Here is a 26696-nt window from a genome sequence, read left to right as displayed (position 1 = left end):
TGCATGACATGACTTCAGCAGCCAACATATTTTGGTTAATACCTCGATAAATAATGCATTTTATTGCTGAATTTATACATAAATATAATTTTTTAATTATACTAATGGATACATAATTTAATTAAGATGGTCGAGGACCTGTAGCCTTGTACTCTTACATGTGGTGGGTTTAGGAGTAATTTGTGATAAGTTACATTTTGCATAGCAGCTTTGCATATAAGTTTACAAGTTGTCATTATTGAAAGGGTTATTGATATGGTGGGTGTGTACTAATGGTATAAAATACCTGTTGGCACAACCCATTGTGAGGCAAATGAAGAACAAGTATTTGTTCAGAGATATTTAAAAGTGGTAGGATGTAAGTGTACTGTATATACAAATTGGTGTCAAAATTGTAAAAAAAAATTACTAAAGTGATGTAACAATATGATCAGCAACTGAACTGGAAGTATTTCAGTTGAGATGTGCTCCTTTATTATTTATTATTTGAGCTGTAATTTTATTCAGACATTTCTTACCATGCTTTATTTCAATTTCCAGTGAGGGACACACATTTCTGCAAAGGCTAGGTAAGGTTAAACTGTAAAGTTCTGGTTTAGGGATTCCAAATTATTGCTGAGAGTTTTGTTTAAATTTCACATTAGGATGACACTAGGTAGGTAGGGTTTTCTTAATTTTTTCTGGTGAGATTGAAATGAGTATTTTCTATGAAGATCGTGGCTTTAGTCCTCAGTGACCTATGGAAATGGGGCAGAACTTAAAAAAAAGGTATATTTGTGCTATATAGTATTTACACAGAAATCACAATAGTGTGATGCATCAAATGAACAAATCCACAAGGGCCGTGACGAGGGTTTGAACCTACGTCCGAGAGGATCCCAGAACACACATTGTGTAACACAAAACTAGCTTAGGATATTTTTTTTCCATTAGAATACAATAGAAAGGTTAAATAATGAAGCAATACCTACTCTGGGATCCTCTCGGACGTAGATTCGAACCCTCGTCACGACCCTAGTGGATTTGTTCTATAGAGTATTTGTTTTGAATTAATAAACTGTAATATTAACCATCAAACTGCACCCATTTTTTAGGTCAGTTTCCTCTTGAACATAAAAAAAAAAATTTTAAAAATTAATTTTCTATTCTATATCATAAAACCTTTATTTCTGATGTCTGGAAAAATTATAATCATTATAGTTTGGAGTAGTGAGGTGAGGACATCTCTAAAACATTAAATTCTGATTATTAATTTTTAAGTAAACTATTTCTAATAGATTTCTTTTCATAAATATCTTCCTTGGCCATAAAAATTTGAAATTTTGCATAGCATCAGTGGTTATCTTTAGCCCATAGGCTGATGATGCACCTGATATGGTGCTAATTTTTGTGATAATGCCCAGTAAGGCAACTAAGGCTTTCAGAATTATTTCAAATGTGGTAAATGATTGCCAGAGGTCTCGGCTGTTGAATGGCATTCACATTCAAGCTAGGCCTCGGGCCGGGCTTGGGGAGTAGAACTCCCAGAACCCCATCAAGCAGGTAGTCCTTAGGAATTTTGAATATTATGAGGTGCATTAAATCTTACACAGGTGAAAGGAGCAGTGTGTCTATCTCTTGAGGGGTGACAGGAGCAGTTTAAGGGTTAATATGGTATACAGTACAGTATTGTGTAACACAAAACTAGCTTAGGATATTTTTTTCCATTAGAATACAATAGAAAGGTTAAATAATGAAGCAATACCTAATTGGTAAGCTACCTTATATTATAAATACAGTAATGAAAAACATGGCTGGGCATCAAAGAATACAGGAAATGATACTGAAATTGTAAAAAGTATTACAGATGTAAAACTGTTATGGTATATTTTATACAAATAAAGGTAAAATATACATTAGTTATAGGTATTGTATTTATAAAAGACAAACTATCGGTCTCATTTTCCTTGCCATATTTATTGCACTTAATATTGTATTTCCTGTAATTTATGGAATCTATTGGGCTAGACCTACTTTTATAGGCTTAAAATTGTGCTTACTCATCATTCCTCTACTGTTTATATTTGTTTAGTTTTATAAAAAAAAAGGAATTGTGAAGTTGTTTAGGCAAGATAAACCTCAAGGCTTCGTCACTGTCTTTCAATGGGTTTGTTAGTTTAATAAATTATATTCAGTACAGTAATTGTGTGAGACTTTGAGACCCTTGATTATACTGTATTACTGTTATCAGGTAAAGAGGGTTTAACCCCCATGCTTTCTAGCTATTAACTTTGAAATCAGACTGCTTTTCTCAATATGGGTGGCTGACAGGATGGTTTGTAATTCAATCCAATAGTGTATAGTTATGCAAGTACATTAAAAGATGAGATTTACTTATATAAGTTATATTCACCTAGTTGAGTGTACTAGGGATAAGCTGTGTTCTTGGTTTCTGCCTCTGAACCATTAATTAATTGACTTGTGTAGAGGTTCCAGAACCTATTAAGCAGTGTGTGAAGTTTGCCTTCACCACTTCACTTCGTTATTGCATTCCATTTCTTCATTATCCTGACAATGAAAAATTATTTCAGATGTCTCTTTGGTTCATTAGGGTTCTTAGTTTCCACCTGTCTTCCCATGTTTATGTACTACCCATGCCAAATTTTGTCCCTTGACTGCCCTGTCTATTAAACTGTATTTTTTGTGGTAATCATATCTTCTTAGTTTTCTTTCTCCCAGTGATGTGAAGTTTAATACTTTTTAGCTTTTCCTCTTTACTCATACTGTACTTATCAGCTCTGGGATTAGTCTGGTGGTTTACCTCTTAACTTTCTCCAGCTTTGTTTTGTGTTCAACAAGATAAGGTACTGCATATTCCAGAATTGATCTGACATAATTGATATACAAGATCCTGAACAACTGTTTAGATTACAATTGTCAGTTCTTACATTGGCCAAGCTGAAGATATTCTTTTGATGTGCGCCTCTGGTGACAATATAAGTCCCATCTTTTTTTTTCTGTCCGATTCTAGGAGGATTTCCTCTCCCATGTAGAATCTTTTATCCAGCCTCCTGTTTTCCATACCAAGCTTTATTACTTTACATTTGCTTGAGTTTAAATTTAGTTGTCACTTGAAACACTGAGGATAAGTGCAGGCAGGTGTTTTTGTGGGTGGACTGGTGGGTATGTTGGCAAGTGTGTATGTGGTTACAGTTATGGACAGTTGAATGTTAAGTTGGGTCAGTCATTACAGTCCAGTCAGACTAGTCAGGCAAACTTACCTTGCAGTTACCTAGTGTTGATTGTGGGGCTCAGCATCCCCGCAGCCCGGTTCCTGACCAGGCCTCCTAAGGCAAGCAGACAATAAAACACTAAAAATAAATGTAGTAGTATTTTCTTGGAAGGATCCGTCAGTAGCTTCCTGAGCTCATTAATGGTAACCACCATTGCCTGGCAACTTTGATAGCAGAATGGCTATTTTTTTACAAAGTACTGTACAATGACTTAAGATTTTCCTTAATCCCCATTAAGATTGGCTGTCATCAAAATTGTCATCTTGCCTAAAAAAAAAAAACTGAATAAATTTGTATGCAAAAGTTAAGAAAATTAAACAAATACAAATACAGTACTTGTATCAAAGTCTGTTTTTGGTTTCGTGAGTGTCAGGAGGGAGCCAGATGGGGGGGGGGCCTTGACCAGGGATATGTAGTTTTGCAGGATTGTTGTGTAGAGATGACTCGTGTTCATTATATGCTTTTGATTTTTCTTTCACTTTAATTTACACAGTGTATGGAGTTACTCAATTTGTGACACATAATTAACAAAAACTATATTTTATATAGGCCTACAATGTAATACTGTATTCATACTGTACCCATATTGCATGTAAATCTGTTCATGGTAGAGCTCAAAGGAAGTTTTACAACCCACTCCTGTGTTGCTATTGTGTCTGGCAATGTCATCCAGGAATAAATTCAAACTGGTGACAATGACCAGATTGCAGTTTTTCAATAACCACAAGCCACTAGTACATGATAACCGTATTGCGTAGTAAGCAATTACAAAATGATAGCAGAATTTTTTCACAAGTCTTGCTTAACTTCATCACATCTATATAAATGTTTTATAACCATATTTACATTTACTGTATATAAAAAAACTGGGTTTTTAATAACTAATATTGGCAATTGATGATAACCATATTGGTCTAGAGATTAACATATGACAATACTTTAATTGCTTTTTAATGCTTAAACCATGTGCCATTATTCTAGACCTATCCCAACATAAAAAAAAACAAATATTGTTAAAACCATCCTGGAAGCACAAATATCATACAATTTGGCCTTTGTTTTAGTGGTTTAGCCCTGGTGGAGTTATACACTTGGCTAATTTTGGTAGCTGGTGGGTGGGGTATTCTGCTATGGTAGTTAGGTGATGAGTGGTGTGGGTGGTTATCTTGAGATCTTGAGGTTATCTTGAGATGATTTCGGGGCTTTAGTGTCCCCGTGGCCCGGTCCTCGACCACGCCTCCACCCCCAGGAAGCAGCCTGTGACAGCTGACTAACACCCAGGTACCTATTTTACTGCTAGGTAACAGGGGCATAGGGGTGAAAGAAACTCTGCCCATTGTTTCTCGCCGGCGCCCGGGGTCGAACCCGGGACCACAGGATCACAAGTCCAGTGTGCTGTCCGCTCGGCCGACCGGCTCCCTGCATCTCACATGGGGTGAGATGCAGGGCAGCAATTTCTCTTTCCATTTTATTTTTTTAATTTCTTGTTGTATTTATTTGCTTTTATCTGTTATTTTAATGTGAAACCTTTATAGTGTATATGCAGATGTTTGGTTGAAAGTGTCCACATTGTTAGCATTGTTGACTTTGCTGTTCAGGCATTCGATGCGTCTGACAATCTTCTTTTCATGAAACCAACAAACATCGGTATGTGTCTGAACGGCCTCAGCGAGCACCCCTACCAATACAGGACAAGTGTGATGAATTAATATAATAATTCACTGTCGGGGGACAGGAAGCCAGAGTGTACTCGTACACATTTTGCTTTTATTGAGGTTTCCCTCAAGGCCGAATTACTGACACCGCCCAGGATGTAACCCCACGAGAAGCTGATTAACTCCTGAGTACCTACTCACCGCTAGGTGAACAGAGATATTAGGTAAAAGGAAATGTGCCCAACCATTTATGTCCCTTCCTGCCTGGATTCAAACTCGGAATTCTCGATTGTGCGTCGATAACGACCCTACTGTACTACTGGGACCCTACATATGTATGTAGAGCTCTCGCCCACTGCACAAGCTGGGATGCAGTGCACAAAGAATTGGAGAGAAGTCTGCAAGCTCTAGTAAACACTGAATACCCTAACAAAGATCTGAATACTGTACCTGCATTGGGACGTACTGTATGAGCTTGTTTATCCGAATTATAATGTACCAGATATTTGGGTTATCCAGTCAAAATAGTATCTGGATATTTTTCTGGCAAAACTTTGCCATATCATATCTTTGGGCCTCGTAGCCTGGTGGATAGCGCGCAGGATTCGTAATTCTGTGGCGCGGGTTCGATTCCCGCACGAGGCAGAAACAAATGGGCAAAGTTTCTTTCACCCTATGCCCCTGTTACCTAGCAGTAAATAGGTACCTGGGAGTTAGTCAGCTGTCACGGGCTGCTTCCTGGGGGTGGAGGCCTGGTCGAGGACCGGGCCGCGGGGACACTGAAAAGCCCCGAAATCATTTCAAGATAACCTCAAGAATCCAGATACAGTCTGGATAACCTGAGATTTTGTTGGATCGTGCATCCTGGCATAGATTCTAAATCAAGTCCAGATAACTTTCTGCCAAACTTCACCATATCCAGATAGAAATCCAGAAAACTGGAAATTTTGCTGTATACTGCAGACAAGCATTGGGTTATACCGTATTGATCTCATACAAAGTGACTTGAGGCTCAGGGTATTGGAGGTATTGGGGTGGGGTGGGGTTTGGGGTAGGAGGGTATTGGGAGAGTCAAGAGAGAGCGTCTGGGGGATGAGGGGCACGTGAAGAGGCCTATTACTACTGTATTGTACAAAATAACCAAGAATTATGTTAAAACAAATCAGAGTTGGCTGTTTTTAAAGAGTGAAGTGATATAATTACATGAATAAATAAATGAAAATACATGTGCACTGTATTGGTGGTCCGCCATTTTGCAATTGGCCTAAGGCGTAAACTCCTTCCTACCCCTCCTATCTCCAACCCAGGGCCCCACCCCACCAACACTGTAAACACGGATCAAATCATGTGAGTGTGGGTCACTGAGGACTTGAGGCCACTGGTGGGAGTGTATCACACACCCAGCCACCCACCCACTCAAACCTACACTCCTATGCACCCCTCCATAACCATCTGCCCCCCCCCCCCCCTCCACCCATACAATACTATACTCCATTTGGCTGCCACACGGATGCTGGCACTGCCTCAAAATTCAAAGGGATGCTCCATTGAGTTAGTGCAATGATTTTATGCATGAAAGGGGTACATTGGGACCTGGGAGAATGTTCGTATGGACGAATGTTCGTAAAGCAGAAATTCCTTGTAAAGTGTATGTAAAAATTTGAGTTATGTTGGTTGTGGTACAAAATATTATGAATATGCTCAATTTTGGACTTTACCAGTAAGAATCTGACTTATCTGGTGGGGGAGGTCCTTCCCATATAGTATGGATAAATGAGGTCATACAGTATCTAGATAAATGGTACAACTCTTTACCAACCACACCAGCAGATGACCCCAACCATTAAGCTATTTTATAAATCCATCATGAACTCCCAATACAAGACAGATGAACGTATTATAAAGGGTATCATATCCAGGGGGAGTAAAACCAGTTGACCCTAATTAAAAGCTTGAACTCATAATCTACTATGAGACCGAAAAGACAGCAGACTTAATACTGAAGAACATCCTGAACAGAAAAAGCAACCCTATCCAGATAGCCAACGTGGTGTACCAGTACACTTGGCTCCATGAAGAATGTAATCTTTAAATTAATCAGCCTGTATTGTCATGACCGCTACTAAGCTTTCAAGAAGGTCGACTTGTCATCTACAGGCAGGTAATCAAAAAAACCATAAGCGAACTAATCACAATGTGGCACTCGCTAGGAAAATGTTTGAGGAACACACAGATGCTCGATTCTGCAACTGATGGCAGATTACAAATTCTAGAAGTAATCCTCATCAATGAAAAAAGACCTAATATAAATACTGTATACAAAACAATGACTTTGCTTCATTACCAACGCTGAGGCCTAGACTCCACCCAGTGGAAGATGACGTCATTCACCGACACCTGAGTTCCACGGCTTGACTCGCCTAAACTGCACATCACTTTTACTTGAGTACATGTTCCCCTTACTATACATGGGAAAACTATGCATTGAAAACATGGATTTTCACTATACAGTACATGGAAAACATTATATCTCACCTGAAGATATTTCAGGGTGGAATGAAACATACACATAATACTTCAGTCATTCTTGTTATGTTTAATATCCTAAAACCCAGACTGACCACGAATTTTGGTAACATGATCATCCAACTCAATGTGTATGGAAAGAATAAAAAAAATGTTTCCCTTTATTCTGGTATGGAAAGAAGACTGTCAGACCCATTGAATGCCTGAACAGCAAAATGAACAATGCTAGCAATGTTGTCACTTTCAACCAAATACTGTACAGTGACAATCGACTTACGATTGCCCCTACTTATGAATTTTTTTACTTATCGCGTAAATTTCAACGGAAAATGCGACTCAACTTACGACGTAAATTTTGTCGGAAAATACGACTCGATTTACAACGTAAATTTTGTCGGAAAATGCGATTCGACTTACGAACGTGTCGTCGACAAACAACCTTTGTTGATATGCGTTTGAGTCAACCAAGCGCGTTTTCCTGGTCGTATGGCCGACCCCACCTCAGTTTACTAGAGCCGCCCGCTTAGTGACGCTTGTGCTTGTAAAGAATTTCAGTATTTTTTTTTTTTTTTTTTTTTTTTTTAAACATAAAAATAATTATTATATATCATGCCATGGGTCCCAAGAAAGTCAGTGGTAAGGTTCAACCTTAGAAAACACATGTGAGGATGACCATAAAGGAAAAACAAAGAGATAATTTGTAAACATGAAAATTGTATGAGGGGTTGTTCATGTAGAGTAGAGGATGTCCCTTCCTCGTTTATTAAGAAAATGTGTGCAGTATGGGAAGAATTGCAAAGTTTTGCTGAAAAGTGTCACCCAAATCAAGCTGTAGCAGGCCATTGTGTTAACCTTATTAATGACAATGTGATGACTCACTTCAGAACTTCAGACAAGTGTTACAACAAAGGGAAAAACAAGTGTTGCTAGACAGATTTTTAGTGAGAAAAACAAGCAGTGAGCCACAAGCTTGTCCTAGTGGCATGCAGGCAAAATGTAGGAGAGAGAGAGAGTACCCCAGAAAAGTTATCACTGCCTGATGTTATAATGGAAGAGGACTCCCCTTCCAAAGACTCGCCTCTCCTCCTCCCCCCCCTCTTCACGGTCTTCCATACGCCAACAAGAGTCCTTATCCAAGGTAAGATATACATACTATATTGTAGTGTTATTCAGTATAAAATGTATTTTTAAGTTAATATTTTTGGGGTGTGGAACGGATTAATTCAATTTACATTATTTCTTATGGGAAAATTTGTTTTGATTTACGAATTTTCGACTTATGACCCGTCTGCGAAAGGATTAAATTCGCAAGTCGAGGCTCCACTGTATGCTTAAAGTAATGCCCGCTGCCCCACTACAGCAGTATGCAGATATGTGTAGGTTATATGCACAACCTATATCTATATCATTTTTTGTGCATAAGTCTTGTAATTGCATACACACACATTTCATATGCAAATGTAAACTGTATTGTACATGGATATCAGTGATTTGGCCGTTTTTAAAATCTCTGGAGGGTGTAGTAGTCAGTAAAACTGTCATTGATCCAGAGTGGAATGTCGTGTCACTCCTATTACATTATATCATCAGCAGTATGCATTTCTGTTCCCTACACTTCTTTTATCTGGCACAAAAAGTATTGCATTTGTGACCTGGCTCACACTACAATGTGCCAGATGTATTACACATCATTTAATTCAGGCTCAAGATTTTTTCACTATAGCAAACAATTGCCTGAGGTCTCTAGTGGTGAATGTTATCTTTATATAAAATTGGCAGAACATTCAAATATTACAGGCTAGCACAAATTTTCTCCAATTTTCTATTCAAGAAAAAAGTTCGGAAAGAAATTCTCTCGGTAACAGAGTAGCACTGTGTAGTTCCACACTTTTATGAGGACCAGGTGCAAGTACTTTTAGTTTTACAGTTGGGTCCTTCCCAGTGCCAGTATGAGCTGGTGTTTACATTGCCTTTCTGGTTGTCCCTAATTTTTGTGCCAGTGTTCATGTTGTGTCATAGTTATTTGTGGAGTGGTCTCTCCTGCCTAATTCTGATGCCTTCTACTGTTTGGCCATGGCAAACCCTCTCGTACAATATGAGCTTACAAATTGGAACTTCAGTAACCCGAATTCGACCAATATCAAGACAGAGTTTTAGTTAATTGACAGAAATCCTAATTACTTTGCTTTGCTTAGTTGGTCCACAACATTATTGCTTGAACCGTCGACTTGCTTTGGCGTCACCAGCAGCTTAGTTTCGTCTAATTTCGTTATGAAATGATACTTTTTCAGAGTAAAAATGTTTTCCATGTTCTACATTCAGTGCCAACATTATAATGAGTAAATATATCATATTTATTCATTACTAGTATAATGCCAGGAAGCTTTGGGTGGCTTTGGGTAGCTTTGTGTAATTAGACTGACCTCATGTTGGAGCTTGTGCCAAGGCCCAACATGAGTGCATTGTCTGCAAGAACATAAAAAGGTGGGAAAAGTGACAGAAGTGCTGTGTGTGTTATAACAGTGTATAAACATGTAAATATTTATAACTTAGGTGTGTGTACAATGTAATAACAGCAGAAATAATGTATTTTAAGATGGTTTACATATTAGTAATATGTGTACATAAGAGTGTACCCATTTTCCACACTTCTTGATATAAATACCATTATTGACAGCCACCATTTCAAAAGGATTGTCATGTAAATGCAAGTTGAATGGTTAAGGAAGAGAGTTTTAGAAGTTTGGAGATCAGATGAAGTTTTAATATGATTGGATAAATCACAGCAAAATTATGCATTAACCTTAAATGCATCATTGGACTTAAACAGTAGTGTTACTTGGAACAGATTCTTAAGATATTTCCTAGGTGATTTTGAATAAAATAGCTTTAGATATGGGAGAAAGTGGATGAATCTGGTTTGAAAAAGGTGCAGTAGCTAGTTATGTATTGTTTTGAGAGTTAGGAGTTTTGCAATCAGAACTGAATATTGACCTCTCTCTCATTAAATACTGTTTATATTGGGTTAATAATTTTTTTAAATAAAATCTTCATTTAACCCTCAAGGTGCAATTACCGTCACACATTGATTTACGGGGTAATGCAGTTATCATACATTGATTTAAATCATTATTGTCTGAGTTTTATACCAATGATGCTAATATGGATATATTAGCTCTATCTGGATGTAGTGGAGTTTACCTTCGCTCATGAACAAAATCCTGCTATTAATTCATGGTTGCTTACTATGCAAATGTGGTTGTTGTCGTAAATGTACTGTATGCCAGTACATTTGTGCAGTAATCGGACACGGTAATTGTCATGGTTTAAAATTTCATTATAATTTCTTGATATGTATATCATTTATGTTCATGTAGTTTTCATAACCATACAGTAGTTAGTAATGGATCTAGTCCATGCTTCTGTAAATTACATTTACTGTACATAAATTTAGTTATTCTTCACAACACTGTAGCGAATGAACAAAAGTGAAGAAATAATCATAGGAACATCTAAGGCCAAAACTAGAGTACTCTGCCTAGAGTCAAAACTAGTGTTGACAGATGTGGCTGGGTGTGCAACCCATCAACAGGTTCCCTAACCAGTAAATATGGAGATATTTATGTAAATTTAACTTTTATTAACATTTTGCATCCAAATTACAGTAATCTTTCTTTAAGGGAATAGGGGTTAAAGTCAATAGGCCTATTTTGGAAGAAATCCCATAGCTGGTTTTTTATTTTGAAAGTGCAGTTTCAATGAGCTTTGCTTAGTGATGATTGACATTTGGCTCAATGAAAGTGTCAATAATGTTATTCTGTAAATGGCTATGAACCAATATTTCCTTAATTGGAATGAGGTCCCAAGATATTTTATAGAAAATCTTGAACTTAAGAAAGAGTTTTTGACATGGAAAAGTTGATAGACCTTGTTCATTTACACTATTAGCACTTTCGCGCGCCCGACAGTCCTTGTGTAACTCCCCAGTATGCGTCGTTTGTTTCGGTCGACCACTCAGCGACACTTAAATGTTTATAGTCTTTTCGGTCTGCTCGCCTTAAATTTCCATGTATGTATTTAAGTTTGGTATCATTTTGTTCGCAAGAGAATGCTCTAGAGGAATATATCTATAAAATTTCTCCAAAGCCGACGTGAGATCCGCACCAAATAAAAAACTATGGCAATCGTTAGCCGCGAGAGCCAAACTGCGATGAAATGTTCATGCTCTTTAAATGTTTGTCAACCCCGGAATTGTTCTACATCGTTAATTTTGGTATCACTGTGACCGCAATAAAATTCCCTACACGGACATATGAATATAAAATACAAATCATGGGCGCGCCCCACCCGCAAGACCGTGGGAAGTTGCCTAAGGGTTACCCGCTACTGCACGCACAACTGCACATGCGCTATACCACTACTGAAAAGTTTATACTCTTCTCATGTTTCAAACCTTCATTTTCGATGTAAGTGTTTTATTTTGGAATCAATGTGTTGCCAATGAAATGTTCTATAGGAACATATGTATACCATGTCGTCAAAGCTAACGTGATGCCGGCACCAAATAAAGAACTAAGTCATTTATTAGTCGTTCACGCCAAACAGCGAGCACATGTTGCTACTCTGTTCAGGTTTATCAAGTCCAAACTTGTTCGACAACGTTTTTTTTTTTTTGTATCACTGTGGTTGCAATAAAATTTCATACACAGACATATGCATATAAATTATACAACATGGGCACGCTTCACCCGCAACGACCCCCAAAGTCGTCGAAGCCTTACCCGCTAGAGCACACTCATTGCCACACCCGCTACACCCAGTACACCAGACAAACACATACAGTTTGCTAACATTAGTTTTTGTGCTACATTTTTCATTGTGGTATCAAAATATTCTCAATAAAATGCTCTAAGTAGAAAGACCAATATAAGCAATAACAACTGCAATATATATATAAGCAATACCAATAACAAAATATAAAGACTAAAATCGGCAAAGTTACCCGTGAGCGCGCAAAATCTGTAAAATGTATATACTCGTTTCAGATTTCTCACCTTATTTCTCATGCTACATCGTTCGTTTTGGTATCATTGTGTTCGCAATAGAATTCTCTATAGTGGTATATGCATATAAGGTCTAAAAGCCCGGAGTGAGTCCCACAGCAGAGCCTAAAGTTGGCCAAGTTACTCGTGAACGAGCACCAATTGGCACACCTGCAGACTACTGTATATACTCGTTCAGTTTGATGACATCAATTTTCATGCAACGTCCTTCAGTTTGGTATCAAATTGTTTGCAATAAAAAGACACGTATTTTAAAACTAGTCCCATAATAATAGAACAATAAATAAAATTTTAACAAATATTTTTACTTATGAACACTTTTTAATGCTCATCACCACAAAATTATTTATATCTTTCCAGTGTTCTGACATCAATTTTCATGTTACGTCTTTCATTTTGGTATCAAATTGTGCACAGTCTGAAGGTGCTCATTTTGAAACCACTCCTAGATTGATCGAATAAAATTCAAATTTTTAACAAATATTTTAATGAGTGATGCCGGACGTCGTCACCGGAGTAGAATCAAGAGAAAAATGAACGACGACGTTTGTCATCGCTGGAGCACAAAAGTGTTAGAAGGGCATGGCCCTACCTTGTAGAACAGGTTCAGGGGGGCTTGGGTGGGGGGAATATACTGGTGTTGAGAGTGAAATTCTTTCTATAGTCAGATTGTCCAGTAGATGTCTGAATGATAGGTTGAAGTACAGCATAAATTTTGCTCAATAAACTTGCCCAATGAGCTTTAGAAAAATTAGGGTATGAATGTTAACTACATTATTATTACTTAGATTACATTTTTAAAGCTACTGTATCTGGAAACAATTGTTAGTGCTGTAGTAAATTAATTTTCATTTTGAGTGACAAAAAATTCTGAGTTTTTAATAATTGCCAAAATAAGAGCACTGTTTAAAAATTCAGATTTCACCTTGTGAAATGGGAATTTAAAGTGGGTTTGTAATTGTATAATACAGATTTTGGAGGGCTCCAGTACCTTATAAACATGCACACACACACACAAGGACATACACACATGCAAATAAAAAAAAATATTAGTGATATTAAACTTTTCATCTAGGATTCTTTCTTCTGATATTTTTAAGGTAAGGCAATTGGATTAGTCGTGCATAAGAAGTTTATTATTCTGGTATCAAATAAAGCTTGTATCTCTTTACCTCTGCCACTGTCTGAAATCTTAAAAGTTTAAAAAGATTCCCTTTATTTGTGACAAGAGGACAATTTGCTTGTTCTAGTACAGTACAGTCTTGTATAGTCCTTACATATCAGTTACATTACAGCACTCTCATCCTCCTCAAAATGAAACCTCAGGCAAGCTTAACTATAAGCATATTTGAACTATATGTTCTAAGGTTTTAGCCATTTAACTTTGGAATGTTGAAGGTTTTAGTTTATGCAACAACTTAAAGAAATAACAAAATTTCTATTAGTACTGTACTGTTTACTTAACTTTATATCTATAGTCTCTGACACATTTGAATATTAGCAGCTTTAAACCATATTTTACACTTTTCTGGCCCCTGAACACTTAGTTATATTTTGTCAATAAAAGAATACTGAATATTAAACTAGATGTAATAAAAGATCAGTGCTGTACATCTGTTAAGCCTTGAATTAATACATATTGTGTGTTTCATGTTGCAATTATATACACAGTACACTCCCAGTTTTATGTGAGGAGATTTTGCATGAACTACTTTTATGCGTGACAAAAATTTTGATCACTTAAGGATTTTACATGAGCTCGTATGGTGATATCCTCTAAATCTAAACTGTTGTTTTAATTACTGAAGATCTCTTAAAATTTGATTCAAACAGATCAGCTTGGGGTTTGTAACGTCATGGATCATTCGTAGATCTGTCTCATGTAGCCAAAGAGTTAGTCAATCGATATCAATGAATTACCCAAGAACTTAATAGAAAATCTTACCCAAGAGAATCTGTTTAGAGCACAAGAAGGCCATACAACCTATTTTGAGAAAGATCGTATGGCTAGTTTTAATTTTGACTGAGATCATTTTCACTCAGTGCCCATCCCATGAGCTTGAATTTGAGAATGAATGTGCTCATGTTTCACTAATTATTGATTCAATAGAATTAAACAAATTATGTATTGAAAATTTTAACCCAACAAATCAGTTTTGAGGGTGGAAAAGAGTGGGTTCGTTTTAAAAGTAATCATCGTCAATTTTTAGTTTAAATTGTGATGAGTATTGTTCTCTTGATCTGGCCATACGAATTCAAATACTGTACAGTGTGTTAGTAAAACGTAATATTTTACAAAATGTACAGTTCTGTGCTTATAATTTGTAATAAAATTCATGGTCCTGGAATGCATCACATTTTTTCCCTAAAATTCTTTGTAAAATAGAGTGGTGTGCTTGAAGTCTAGGTGCCTTGTTTCTCACCATTGCATTAAACTGAGTGTGTGCTGAAATTATGCTCTTATAAAATAATGCTCCTTTTGTCTATTTGTCACCCCTTCATTTTCTACTTGTTAAATGTGGTTTAGAGTCATATATTTGCTAGTTTCCTTTTAAACCATTTTCTCATCTAGGGTCGTATTTTCACTTTTATAATGTTTCTGTTCTTTGACAATTTTCATGCATATAGGAAGAGGTGAGGGGATTTCTCGTGCATCGTGATGCACGAGTCTTGTTAGTTTTTCATCATACTGTGGCTACTGTAATTGCATGTTTGTTATTTCTTAGTCTGATAAATGCGATACAAATACAGTACAGTACTTACAAAAAAAAGCATAGAAGCAGTATGAGTATTGCTTATTAATCATGTATTCATGCGTCAAGACTTCTTCTCCAACAGAGAATGGTGATGACCTTTCGGGTCTCAGAACTTCAGATGCTCCTAGGATACGCAGGCAAGAATAAAACTGGTCGCAAGAATGAGCTACAGAGTCGAGCTATTGAAATAGTGAGATTAAGAAATCCTGCCATACAAGCCAAGATCAAAGAGTTATACAAGAGCATTCAGTAAGTGATATAATCTGTGAATGTGAGACTGGCCGTCTGTACTTCGTACATCACAGATTATAGATTCATTTGGTTTGCATCATATCCCTTTCATTCATCACTTGAGCATGGTTAACTTATATAAGTAGATCATTATTTTTCGTTCTTTTTCTTTGATGTATTGTTATGTTTGTATAGTATTATGTTTTGGTAAGAGTATAAAGTTTTCTCTTGCATAATATTTCCTGTCCGTGCATTTTTTTTAAGTTATCAATTAACATGTAGCCTAAAACACTGCATATTTGTGAATCAATTGCAGGTAATCAAACTATTGGTTTTGGTTGCATTTCAAAGCACAACTGAGGGGAAGGCAGCTGTTATACCGTTTCTATCACTGGTGGTACTTTCCGTGGGTACGGCACCACTTTGTCCTATGCATTCTTTACCATTTCATCATTGCCTTCAGCAATGCCGTTTTCCTCATTATTTTTTTGTCTTCCTCGCCACATTCCATTCCTCCCTCCCTATTCATTGTGTATTGTTTCCTTCCCACTGTCTATCCCCCTCCCTCTTTCCCTCCCTGGTTTCACTGTCTATCCCTTTTCTCCCTCCCTGCTATATGTTCCTCCCACTGTCTATTCTTTCCTCCCCATTGTGTATTTCTCTCTCCCTCTCTATTGTCTATTCCTCCCTTTGTCCCCACTGTCTGTTCCTTCCTCCCCCATTGTTAATTCCTCCCTTCCCATTGTCTGTTCCTCTCTTCCTTTCTCATTGTCTATTCCTTCCTCCTGTCTATTGCTCTCCCGCTGTGCATTCCTTCCTCCCCACTGTCCATTACTCCCTCCCCACTGTCCATTACTCCCTCCCCACTGTCCATTACTCCCTCCCCACTGTCCATTACTCCCTCCCCACTGTCTATTACTTCCCCACTGTCTCCAATCCTACCTTCCTCCCTCCCCACTGTCTATTACTCCCTCAAAATTTGTTTGCTTCTCAATTGTATTCTGTTGCTGCAGGATACAAAATGTGTAGAGAGTACAGTACACATTTTTGCCTCGTTTCGAACAATTGGAGACTGATGTACTCGAACTGTAATCAAACAATTTTGTGGAGATCTCTAGAAAATGTTTTACTCTACAGTACCTTCAGAATATTCGTCATTTAAAAAAACCAAATTATCTGGAAAGATTATGCATGTACCTGGACTGCTCGAGAAAGGAAAGTGCTCTTACGAAACAGGGTATCAGGAAATCGGGTATTGTTATAGTAAGTTGATATATTGACCTGTACCTATATTACCTGTAGTCAGTTGAAGAGGTCTTCTAGTTTCTAGTCTCCAAGCTTGGTCTTGTCTGATGATAACTTGATCATTTAGGCTGTTGTTTGCAGTGACTCACAGGTCCACCATTACAACCTGGCTAGTCTTGCATTTCATATTGGAACTTGTCCAATTACCTCTTGAAAAATGACCACTTTTGTTCCAACAACATTTCTTACCTGTATTTGATGAAAGAATGTTGGAAGGATCTTCTATTAGGGTGCTAGCTTACCTACTTTTGGTTTCCTTTTGAAGATTTTGAAGATCACTGTCCCACATGGCTTTGGTCTCTGACCAGGCCTTCTGGTTGGTGGTCTGGTAAACATAGATTTTCTACTGTTCTTTCAAAATTTCACAAATTTTGGTGTCATTCTTTATGTAGTTTGCTAAATGTAGCTACAGGAAGAGAGCTATGCTTGTATGTTTTATTGGCATCTTTGTTTCTTTAGTTTGAATCTGGCCTTTTCTTGAAGCTGCAGGCTTAAAAATAATCCTCCTTTTCAATTGTGTTGATTTCTGCCACTATTGCCACATCTTTTTCTTCTATATATATGCTTTGACATATTTAATGCCTATTTAGTAGTGTGTCTTTGCACTCTTTCTAGTTTATTGATATGCTTCTTGATATATGGGCACAACACAATTGCTTTATATTCCAATTTTGGTTGAATGAATTTCATGAACAGTTTCTTTAGTATTTCTTTATCCATATATTTTTATGTTTACTAGCATAGTGTAGGCTCATCTCACAACACCTTAGATGTGATCCTCTGGTGGCAGTTTACTATCCACAACCACCCCTAAATCTTTTCTTTCTCAGAGTTCTTTATTTTTTCACAAGAGTGAGCCATCTCTTGTAAGTACAGTATTGGTCTTGTAATGGCCAAGGTGTTTGAGTTTGCTTTTGCATATGTGAAAAGGTATTTTAGATTTTTCCTGGTCTAAATATGGCTTGTTCCATCTGCATTTTCTCTGATATGAGCTCTAAATCTTCACAAAATTTCTTCACACACACACTGTTTAGATTACTTTGTCACAGTAAAGATGTTCATGCAGGCTTGAACATATCAGATATTCTTTGCCTTCTGTAGTGCCTTGCACTTTCACTAAGTCGATTCTTTTCTTGATCTTCAACAAAGGAACATATTTCAAGCAAACAGTGTACACTTTGGCAATCAATTGTTATGTTTCTTGTGTGGGAATTTTTGAACTATGATGGGTTTTTAATTATATGTATGGTAGTTGTTTTGAATTTTCCCAGTCAATCCTTTTATAGCTGACATTCTATGTACTGAACCTTGTTTTTCTTTCTGGGACACATGTCATGTATCATGTTAGTTTGGATTTATACAAGTTTCTGATCTGAGTATCTGGTGTCTGAGAGAGCTAATGTCTCTGATTATTCCTTCAACGATAGTAAACTTCAAATTGAGAGTATTTTCCTAGCTAGTTGGCTCTGTTATTTGTTGGTTGATCAAGCATTTGTCACAAATTTTAATGAGCTCTCCGACTTGTGTTGAGTTATTTCTTCATCCATGTCTCCATGAAAGAAATCTGGCAAAGGATTTTCTAGATTATTGAGAGAATTTTCTGTTTTGCTGATTGTTTTTTTGAGTTAACTGTTGCATACGGAGATTTGTATATTAGAATAATAACAAGGTTTTTGTTCTCTACTTCGATTCCAAGTACCACCACCACCTCATTTGTATAGTTAAAGTTTTGTGAATGCAAGTTTCTGTTTAGCCCTTAAAAGTGCTTATCATCAAAGGACCACAGGGTTTATGCAACAAAAAAAATTCTTATAAATTATTCATTTGTATTGTAAAAAGTAAGAAAAGGGCAACAAAAAAGTATCGTTCTTTTGTGGTTATGCAAGGTGTACGCAGTAGCTGGTGGAAGATTGAATGACTACGTTGCCACTAGAAATGCAGCTTGCCGACTTGCAAAGTAAGGGTGAGAGAGCTTGATTAATCAGGCTAATGGTTGTTTATGATCGTGATTTTTTTATTTTTTTGAGATATATACAAGAATTGTTACATTCTTGTACAGCCACTAGTACGCGTAGCTTGTCGGACAGGTCCCTGGAATACAATCCCCGCCGCGAAGAATCGTTTTTACAACCAAGTACACATTTTGCTGTTGAGTTAAACAGAGGCTACAGTCAAGGATTTGCGCCCAGTAAATCCTCCCCGGCCAGGATACGAACCCATGACAAAGCGCTCGCGGAACGCCAGGCGAGTGTCTTACCACTACACCATGGAGACTGGTATGGTCAAGACCAGCGAATACCTAGAGATGGCCACTCTAGGCACTAGCAGTTCATGGTGAACAGTTAAACAGTCACACACAAGAAGTGAAGCATAAAAAACATGCATTGTAAAGCCAACACTAAAATATAGACAAACACATAAGCAGAACAAAACAGTGTCCAGGATGACTTAACACTTATTTGAGTAACCAAGGCTCCCGTCTACTTCATTTATTAGTTTACATCATGTATTTTTGGAAGGGCTCCTATGGTGGCTCCTTGTTGCTAGCTACCTGGATAGCTCTACTCAGTTCAATCCATACTAGGCCCTTGTGAGTCATTATAAGCCTACTAAGAACCTGACACCAAAACCTGACCCCCCTTTATAGAGGCACAAGGAGCAGGGGGGGGGGATATGAGATCACCCTAACAAAGGAAAGGCCACAAAGTTAAGGTGGACGAGTCAAAACTGACAATCAGCAAGGTAAACAAGCTGTAGAGAATGAACCCTGAACTGAGCAAAACACCTGAGCGCGAAGCAGTTCACTTGTTATTTACACCTTTCTCTCCACCAAGGGGGCATGTTCCTAACTTGTCAATCCTTCTACTAGGCAGCCTTAGGTTTGTGAGCCTTCTATTCTAATTCCCATAATTTCTTCAAGCCTTGGTTACTCAAATAAGTGTTATGTCATCCTGGACACTGTTCTGTTCTGCTTGTGTGTTTTGTCTATATTTTAGTATTGGGCTTTACAATGCATGTTTGTTATGCTTCACTTCTTGTGTGTGACTGTTTAACTGTTCACCATGAACTGCTAGTGCCTAGAGTGGTCATCTCTAGGTATTCGCTGGTCTTGACCATACCTAGTCAGTTATTTTCTCTGGTGGGTTAAAGTTGCTGTTTGAGATGCCAGCATCCTGTGGACAGTGCCTCGTCTGTAGCAGTGAACAGGTTTTATACTTCTCTGTATGGCTTTGTGGATGGGTGCAGTTTGAGATGTTCTGTGCTCATGTTATGGTGCACTGCTCACCCTTGACAGCCTCATATGCCCATAGACTGTTTTTGTTATTGGTATATGGTGAGCAGCCCTTTTGTCCAGTGTTTCAAGCTTGGTCAGTCCTTTGGGATTTGGCATCCCCTTTGCAGTTTTCAGGGGTGTTTATATATATACCAGCCCTTTGATTCTGCCCTCACAGGGTAAGAGTTTGTGGGGGATTGCCGTTGGTCTTCCTTTATTCTGATGGCCATCTGTTACTACCTCCATTACACTGCCTGTGGGTTGATTAACTTGTCCACTGTAGGACCTGTGATGTCAGTTATGGTGGTGTGTGTGTGTTATTGAATAGGCTCCTTTCTTGGGAGGTGGAGCCTTGAATAGGCTCCACCTCCTTGGAGGGGATCTCCATCATGGGGAAGGGGGTTCCTCTTCCATTTCCCCTTCCTCACCTTCCTCTCTTACCTGGTTTGATGTGTGTGTGTACTTGCTTTGATTACTGTTGCCTTGTATTATTCGGGCATGGCAGTGCCACTGATGGTGACAACAGCATTTGGTGCAATGTTTGTTGGGTTAGTTTTGCATATAGGCATTTTTCACTTAAGGATTGTTCATGATTCTTTTGAGGCTACCTGATCTTTAGACAGGGTTTCGGGGATTTTCTTCCCCTCCCCTTGGTTTTTTGTTGCCCCTTTGGACCAGGATGGCTTCTAGGCTCTTATTTAGTTCTTTTGGTCTTGGGGTCATTTTCTTCTCTTCCACCTCTTTCCTTCCTTTCTGGCTATGGTTGAAATGGCTGAGATTCTTGGATGATTAATTAATGCTTTGTTAATTATTGTGTCCAGTTGCCACTGTTCACCATTACCCAAGTGCCTTTACTGGTGTGCGGGAGAAGACTCTATTTGTGGGTCTCGTGTACCTGGTCCCTTGTTCTGGGTCCCATTTATCTCACATTGTCTGGAGTGTCATTTTGTTCAGCCAGTCTGTGGTCTATCCAAAGACATGTTATGCACAAGTTAGGGGCTCTATCCTCTAATGTTTCCTGGTAATATCATGAATGTTTCCTGGTAATATCATATGAATGTTTCCTGGTAATATCATTGACTACTGTGGTTTTGGTAGTTCGATGGCTTATCATTCCTTGGTAAACGCTCCTGGTCTGCACTGGGTTTGTGTGGTTTTGGGTGGATTTATTGTATCATTAATTTCCCCTTCTTTGGGACTTACTTTCTACAGCTCTCCACCCCTGGTGACAACAACAAAGGGCCAACATAGTAGCCCTCCCAGAAAACCATCATTCATTGTAATGAAACAACTTTTTGGTGGGTTCTTGGTGATTCCTTGAACCCCCTCCCTTCCCTTTTCAGGAGCTAAGGTTTTTGTCTTCCTAGTTAAATGGCTGCGGCTGTCAAGTTGAGAGAGCAACAAGCTATGCACGCAACCACTGGGCGGCTCACAGGTGCTTACCTATTAGTGACTATATGGGAGAGTGAGATCTAACACTTTGTGCTTGATTTGAGGTCTTGTATTTTAGGATTTGTTTAGCTGGCTGACTGTTTTGACTTCGCTTTGTAGAATGGGGTCAGGTTTTATCCTTTGGGTCCTGGTAGACTTATAGTGACTCTCGAGGCCCCTGGCATGGATTTAAGTGGGTGGAGCTGTCCAGGTAGCTAACAACGAGCCACCATGGACCCACTAGAAAGAGGCATTTCTTTACATTCAAGGCTAGTTTTGTGTGTTTAATAACTTGTTTTATGTTTACATAACCGATAAAGACAGTGTTTGAGTACTGTATGCAGGCCTATAATGTATATGTTCTATATAATAAATAAACCTGTCCTTGCTAAAGGTCAAAGGAAGTGTCTTGCAACCCTCTCCTTTGCTGCTGTTCTGCCTGGGAACATTGTCCAGAAATAAATTCAGACACCAGCAGGAAAAAAAAATTGTGATTTGATGATTAGTGCAATAGTGCACAATTATCTCATCACATAGTAGTAAGCAATTAAAAAAATGATAGCAGAATTTTGTTATGACTTTTGGTTAACTCCATTATATCTTATATTACAACCACATTTACATCATTTGTATAGAAACTGGGTGATGGTAACTAAAATCAACATATGACAAAAATGGCTCTTTAAGGGTTAATATACAAACCTATTCTTATATTTGACCTGTTTACTCTTATCACATCTATTTAAATGATATTTGGTGTTTGGACTTCATTGTTCATTTTATCTGTAGTATGAGTTTCTATGAATGCTGCAAGCATTCATGAATAGAAGTTCATTTTTTGTTAAATTATATTTGAAGCCTTATATGGTGGGAAATATAGGGGGACTTATCATTTTGTGTTGTTTCTGGGAGGTATTAATAGGGCTATTCTGATCCAGGGTATGCTGTGGCCTTGCAGTTTATCCATACCTGGAGTAGGTTCTGGGGGTTGTTCTCTTCAAGCCCAGCCTGGGGCCAGGCAGTTGTGCTGGTTTTGTGAAGTTTGGTACATGCTGTGGTATTGGAGAGTTGAGGATGTGCTGGCTTGATGCATGATAATGTGTTACAGTAAGCTAACCAGCTAGTAATATGCGGACACTTGTTGGATGGCCCCTTTTATTATCCCTTCCTCATTTTTGCTTTGTTTAGTTCGTTCCGTTACCTCCGCCTGACCTATTTATTTACCCATTTGCTTCTTATAAATATGAATATATTGATTTTATTCTTTTCATATCATTTGTCTGCTGTGATTCCTCCATAATGCATCTCATAAATTTTCACATCCACTCACAGGTCTTAGTCATACCAAATGTGATGAAGAAATTTAACAGCATTATCAGCTTTATAAAATACAATATCATTATTCTGTAAAGAAGAAAGAGAGTTGTGTGTTTTCAAGACCCTTCAGTTATGGTAATTATTTGGAAACCCTGATAAGTTGACCTATTGTTTAGGAATTTATTGTCTATCTTTGCAGACTTGTAATATTCATCTTGGAATATTTACCTGTGACTGGTTGTGAGATTGTTCTACTCAGCCAGGCCTGATATCAAACTTACCTGATGACACCCTGATCAGCCAGGCTATGCTGCTTGTGGCCTGCATGCTCACTTTTAGCTGTTATGACCTGGTTGATTGGCAATGTCCTGCAGGAACTGTAAACAAACATTATTTTCATATTTGTTCGTTGAAAAGGTTGTGTGGTGCCTTTTCTAACCATTCCATGGTATTTCTAACCAAAGCTTGGAATAACATCATTTATTTTCAGTTAATTCCTTTGAAAAAATCTTAACTTCCGATTTCCCACCGACCATACCAAAATCTTATGGACTAAAGATTTTTCAGGCGAAGTTTGGAAGTGAGTTGTTGCCCAATACAATGCATTCCATACAACAAAAACATAAATTTGTGAAGCAATTTCATGAGTCATTTGTAAAATGCCTGTCAAATTGGGAAAGCCCCTGCATTAAAAAATTTCACACAGTGCCAGATGGCAGAAACATTTTCTGCTCTGACATAGAGAATTTGTGGAGCAGTCACTGTGGATAAAGAATACCATTGTCTGCTTTGCTCACAAGCAGAAGTGGTCCTTGGATGACATTGAATGATATTAACGTGTCAGTGCTAACAGTCATCCATGCATTCAACATGAAATTCATCCACTGCAGATATGACTGCCCGCAGTCTCTACCGGTTTCTGAGAAAAAAGACGACAAGACATATCACAATGCCTTTGATGTTTTGATGAAGAATGCACACGAAAAACAATTGCCACCAAAAAGATCACTGAGGTAGGCATATACAAAACTAGTATAATTTTCTTTTGAAACACCTGTAAATATAGGAGGCTGGATTTATTTCACTGGAAAGTAAATGCAGTATGATAAATAACCCAACCCACAGATATGAAATTAAATGAAACTGACGATGTTGCAGTATGTCCGGGAACTTTTTCAATTTGTGACCGAACAAGTGGGAGTGGGAGACATTGTGTTAGGTCAGTTTTCATTCTTTAATTCTCTACTTATCCCTCACCACCTGTCACCTCACCTTCCCTCTTCACTTATATTGATCCCCCTCTCCTACTCTTGCTGTTACATCTTGATAAGGGTTTAGGACACACCTAAATGTCATCAGATTCATTTCATTTCATATGTTTGGGTTGGGTTATTTGTTTACAGCCACATTGTTATGACTTATTCTCTGTAATTTACATGGTAAATAAATTACAACATAAACATTGTTTTACATGATAGTACAAGTTAAATACTGCTTTAATGTCATGGTATTGGGAATTGCTCATAGTTCATGTTGTATAACTATAATTGCTTTATCTGTGCAAGTGGAAACAAAGTTTTTTGTTTTGTTTACTTGATGTCATATATTCAAGCTTTGTTTTGTTCATCACTCATGTTTAGCATCTTCCAAAATATGGATACATGTATCTAAATTACCATACAATACTGTTAAATACTGCCTTATACTTTAATAAGGGTATGAGTACACCCTGTTGAATACAGGTGGCATGTTGCTTGTTGGGGTGGTCATTGCCAAGGGTAAGGTTTAATCCATGTGGTTACCGATCTATTTACTGGCCATACCTAGTCGTGCTTAACTTGATTGACAGCAATGTGCATATCCACAGTACCACTGTATATTTGTTTTCCAAGAGTTTCTTCTTGTCTAGACAAGAACTATAGAATCTATTGTTTCATTTACTTGAAACTTTAAATAATTAAAGTCATAAAAGGAAGTTTTGCTTTGAAATTGTTCAGTTTTGCTTCCATGTCGTGTTTTTTCCCTAATTCTATGCGATATCACAGCAAAAAGTAAGTGTATCCCTTCGAATAGTGGTATATTTAGGTTTTCCCTGGTAGGAATAATTTATTTTCTTCCTTGAGGTTTCTATTTGATGTCTTGAGAATTTCTCATATTATTAACTTGAAAGCATAGGAAAATAAAACTGCAACTCCTCTCCCCTCCCTTCTTTTGACACCACCTGTGCGTTAATATCCCTCATGACTAGCACCACAACCCCACCCATTTCCCACCACCCTTCCCACCTGCTACCCCTTGCTGCCCCCACCCCTCCCCCTACCTGCTACTCCCTCACTACCCTCCCACCTGCTACCCCATCACTGTCCTCCCACAGGGAATTACTGTGGAAGGAACTCTACAGTAATTCAACCCACACAAAAGGAGGATGAGATTATGGTATGTAACAATAATGCAGATGCAACTAAATTACAAAAATGGGATGCAGAAGCTAATGACATCTAAATGTCAACATTAATTTTAATAATAATGTTGAATTAAAAGTTTGAGTTGTGTATAGACTATCCATCCATTCATTGTCATTGTCCGTTTCCATTGGATGAAAGGGTCATCAGCCCATAGAAAAAGGGGTGAAAACTATGATGAAAGACTCTTAAAGCTATATAAATTCATTCTCTTTTTTGTTACATAATTAACAATACAGTATAGCCCAGCCCCTGTTCTTGGGTCAACTGCAAATCAATTTGGTTTTTAAATAAATTTACAGGTTTACTTATGTCAATTGAATGTTTTGACCTAAATATCATATTTACCCAACTATAAGGCACCAGTTTTTTTTAACATAAGGAAATTTGATTTTGTAGTTTGTAGTGAAATTTTCTCCTTGTTCTCCTCACGTTCCCACATGTCGCTATTAACTCTGAAAGATATAATCTTCAGGCATCAAACCATAACCTGGATTATTAGCATCAAGGTGCTGATTTGATGTCTTCTATGCAGTACATGTTGTTGACTCATATTAGTCAGGTTTGTGATAAACAAAATACATCATCAAAGAAAATACACTTGAGATATGGAGCTTCACCTTGTATCACATGATAGGGCAGAAACACAAGCCTGGCTCACAGAGTCTGGTCTGCACGAGTTACTTCAACAGGGAATTTCAAGCATTTCTAACAGGCAATATTTGATTGCTATAATATTTCATATAATTTTTATCTTGGTCATTGTCATATATTGATTCATGGGGGTAATGTGGTTGTCGTCATTCATTGATTTCAGCTTTTATTGTCTGGGTTTTGCACCAGTGATGCTGATGTGGAGATAACAGCTCTAGATAGATGTAGTGGAGTTACTGTAACTCATGAACAAAATCCTGCTATTGTTTCATGATTACCTTACTATGCAAATGCGATTATTGTTGAAAAATGTTACTATGCCATTGCGATAATCATCACGATGGTATAACTTTCCATTATAATTACATGATATGTATACTTATTATGTTCATATGGTTTTCACAACTATATTTTTGTTATAAAGTACATATACCATGTCTACTGATCATCATTTGAACATAATAAAGAAACTGCAGAAGGCTGTTGCCCAAAATAAGATGGCTTCTATTTATATATCCCAAAACACTTTCATATTTGGGCCTATTGGTCCCTCTTTATGTCCATGATAATAAACAGGAGCTGCCTTGTTTGGCCCAGCAGGTCTATTTATTGTGGGTGGGTATAAATAGGAAGGAAAGGGAATTATCAGGGGAAGGGGTCAGGATAATGATTTTGGATGGGACAGGGGAAAGGAGTGCTTTCCAACCACTTGGATGGTCGTGGATTGAACACCTGACCTGCATGAAGCGA

The 26696-nt window shown here is 37.8% G+C and overlaps 1 protein-coding gene across 1 annotated transcript in view; it reads left to right on the top strand.

The window, feature by feature from the left end:
• Nucleotides 1–26215, top strand: part of LOC138355440 (E3 SUMO-protein ligase PIAS1-like) — a 31785-nt gene extending 5570 nt beyond the window's left edge. The window contains exons 2-3 of the mRNA XM_069310366.1: nucleotides 15355–15521; nucleotides 23721–26215. Coding sequence (XP_069166467.1) covers nucleotides 15355–15521; nucleotides 23721–23847 — 294 coding nt within the window. The 3' untranslated portion in view covers nucleotides 23848–26215. The remainder of the gene's footprint in view (nucleotides 1–15354; nucleotides 15522–23720) is intronic.
• Nucleotides 26216–26696: the final 481 nt, after the last annotated feature.

Source organism: Procambarus clarkii, chromosome 67 (genome assembly GCF_040958095.1).
Source record: "Procambarus clarkii isolate CNS0578487 chromosome 67, FALCON_Pclarkii_2.0, whole genome shotgun sequence".
NCBI lineage: Eukaryota > Metazoa > Arthropoda > Malacostraca > Decapoda > Cambaridae > Procambarus > Procambarus clarkii.
The sequence above is the reverse complement of the archived record's forward strand: the minus strand, read 5'-3'. Positions and strand labels throughout refer to the sequence as shown.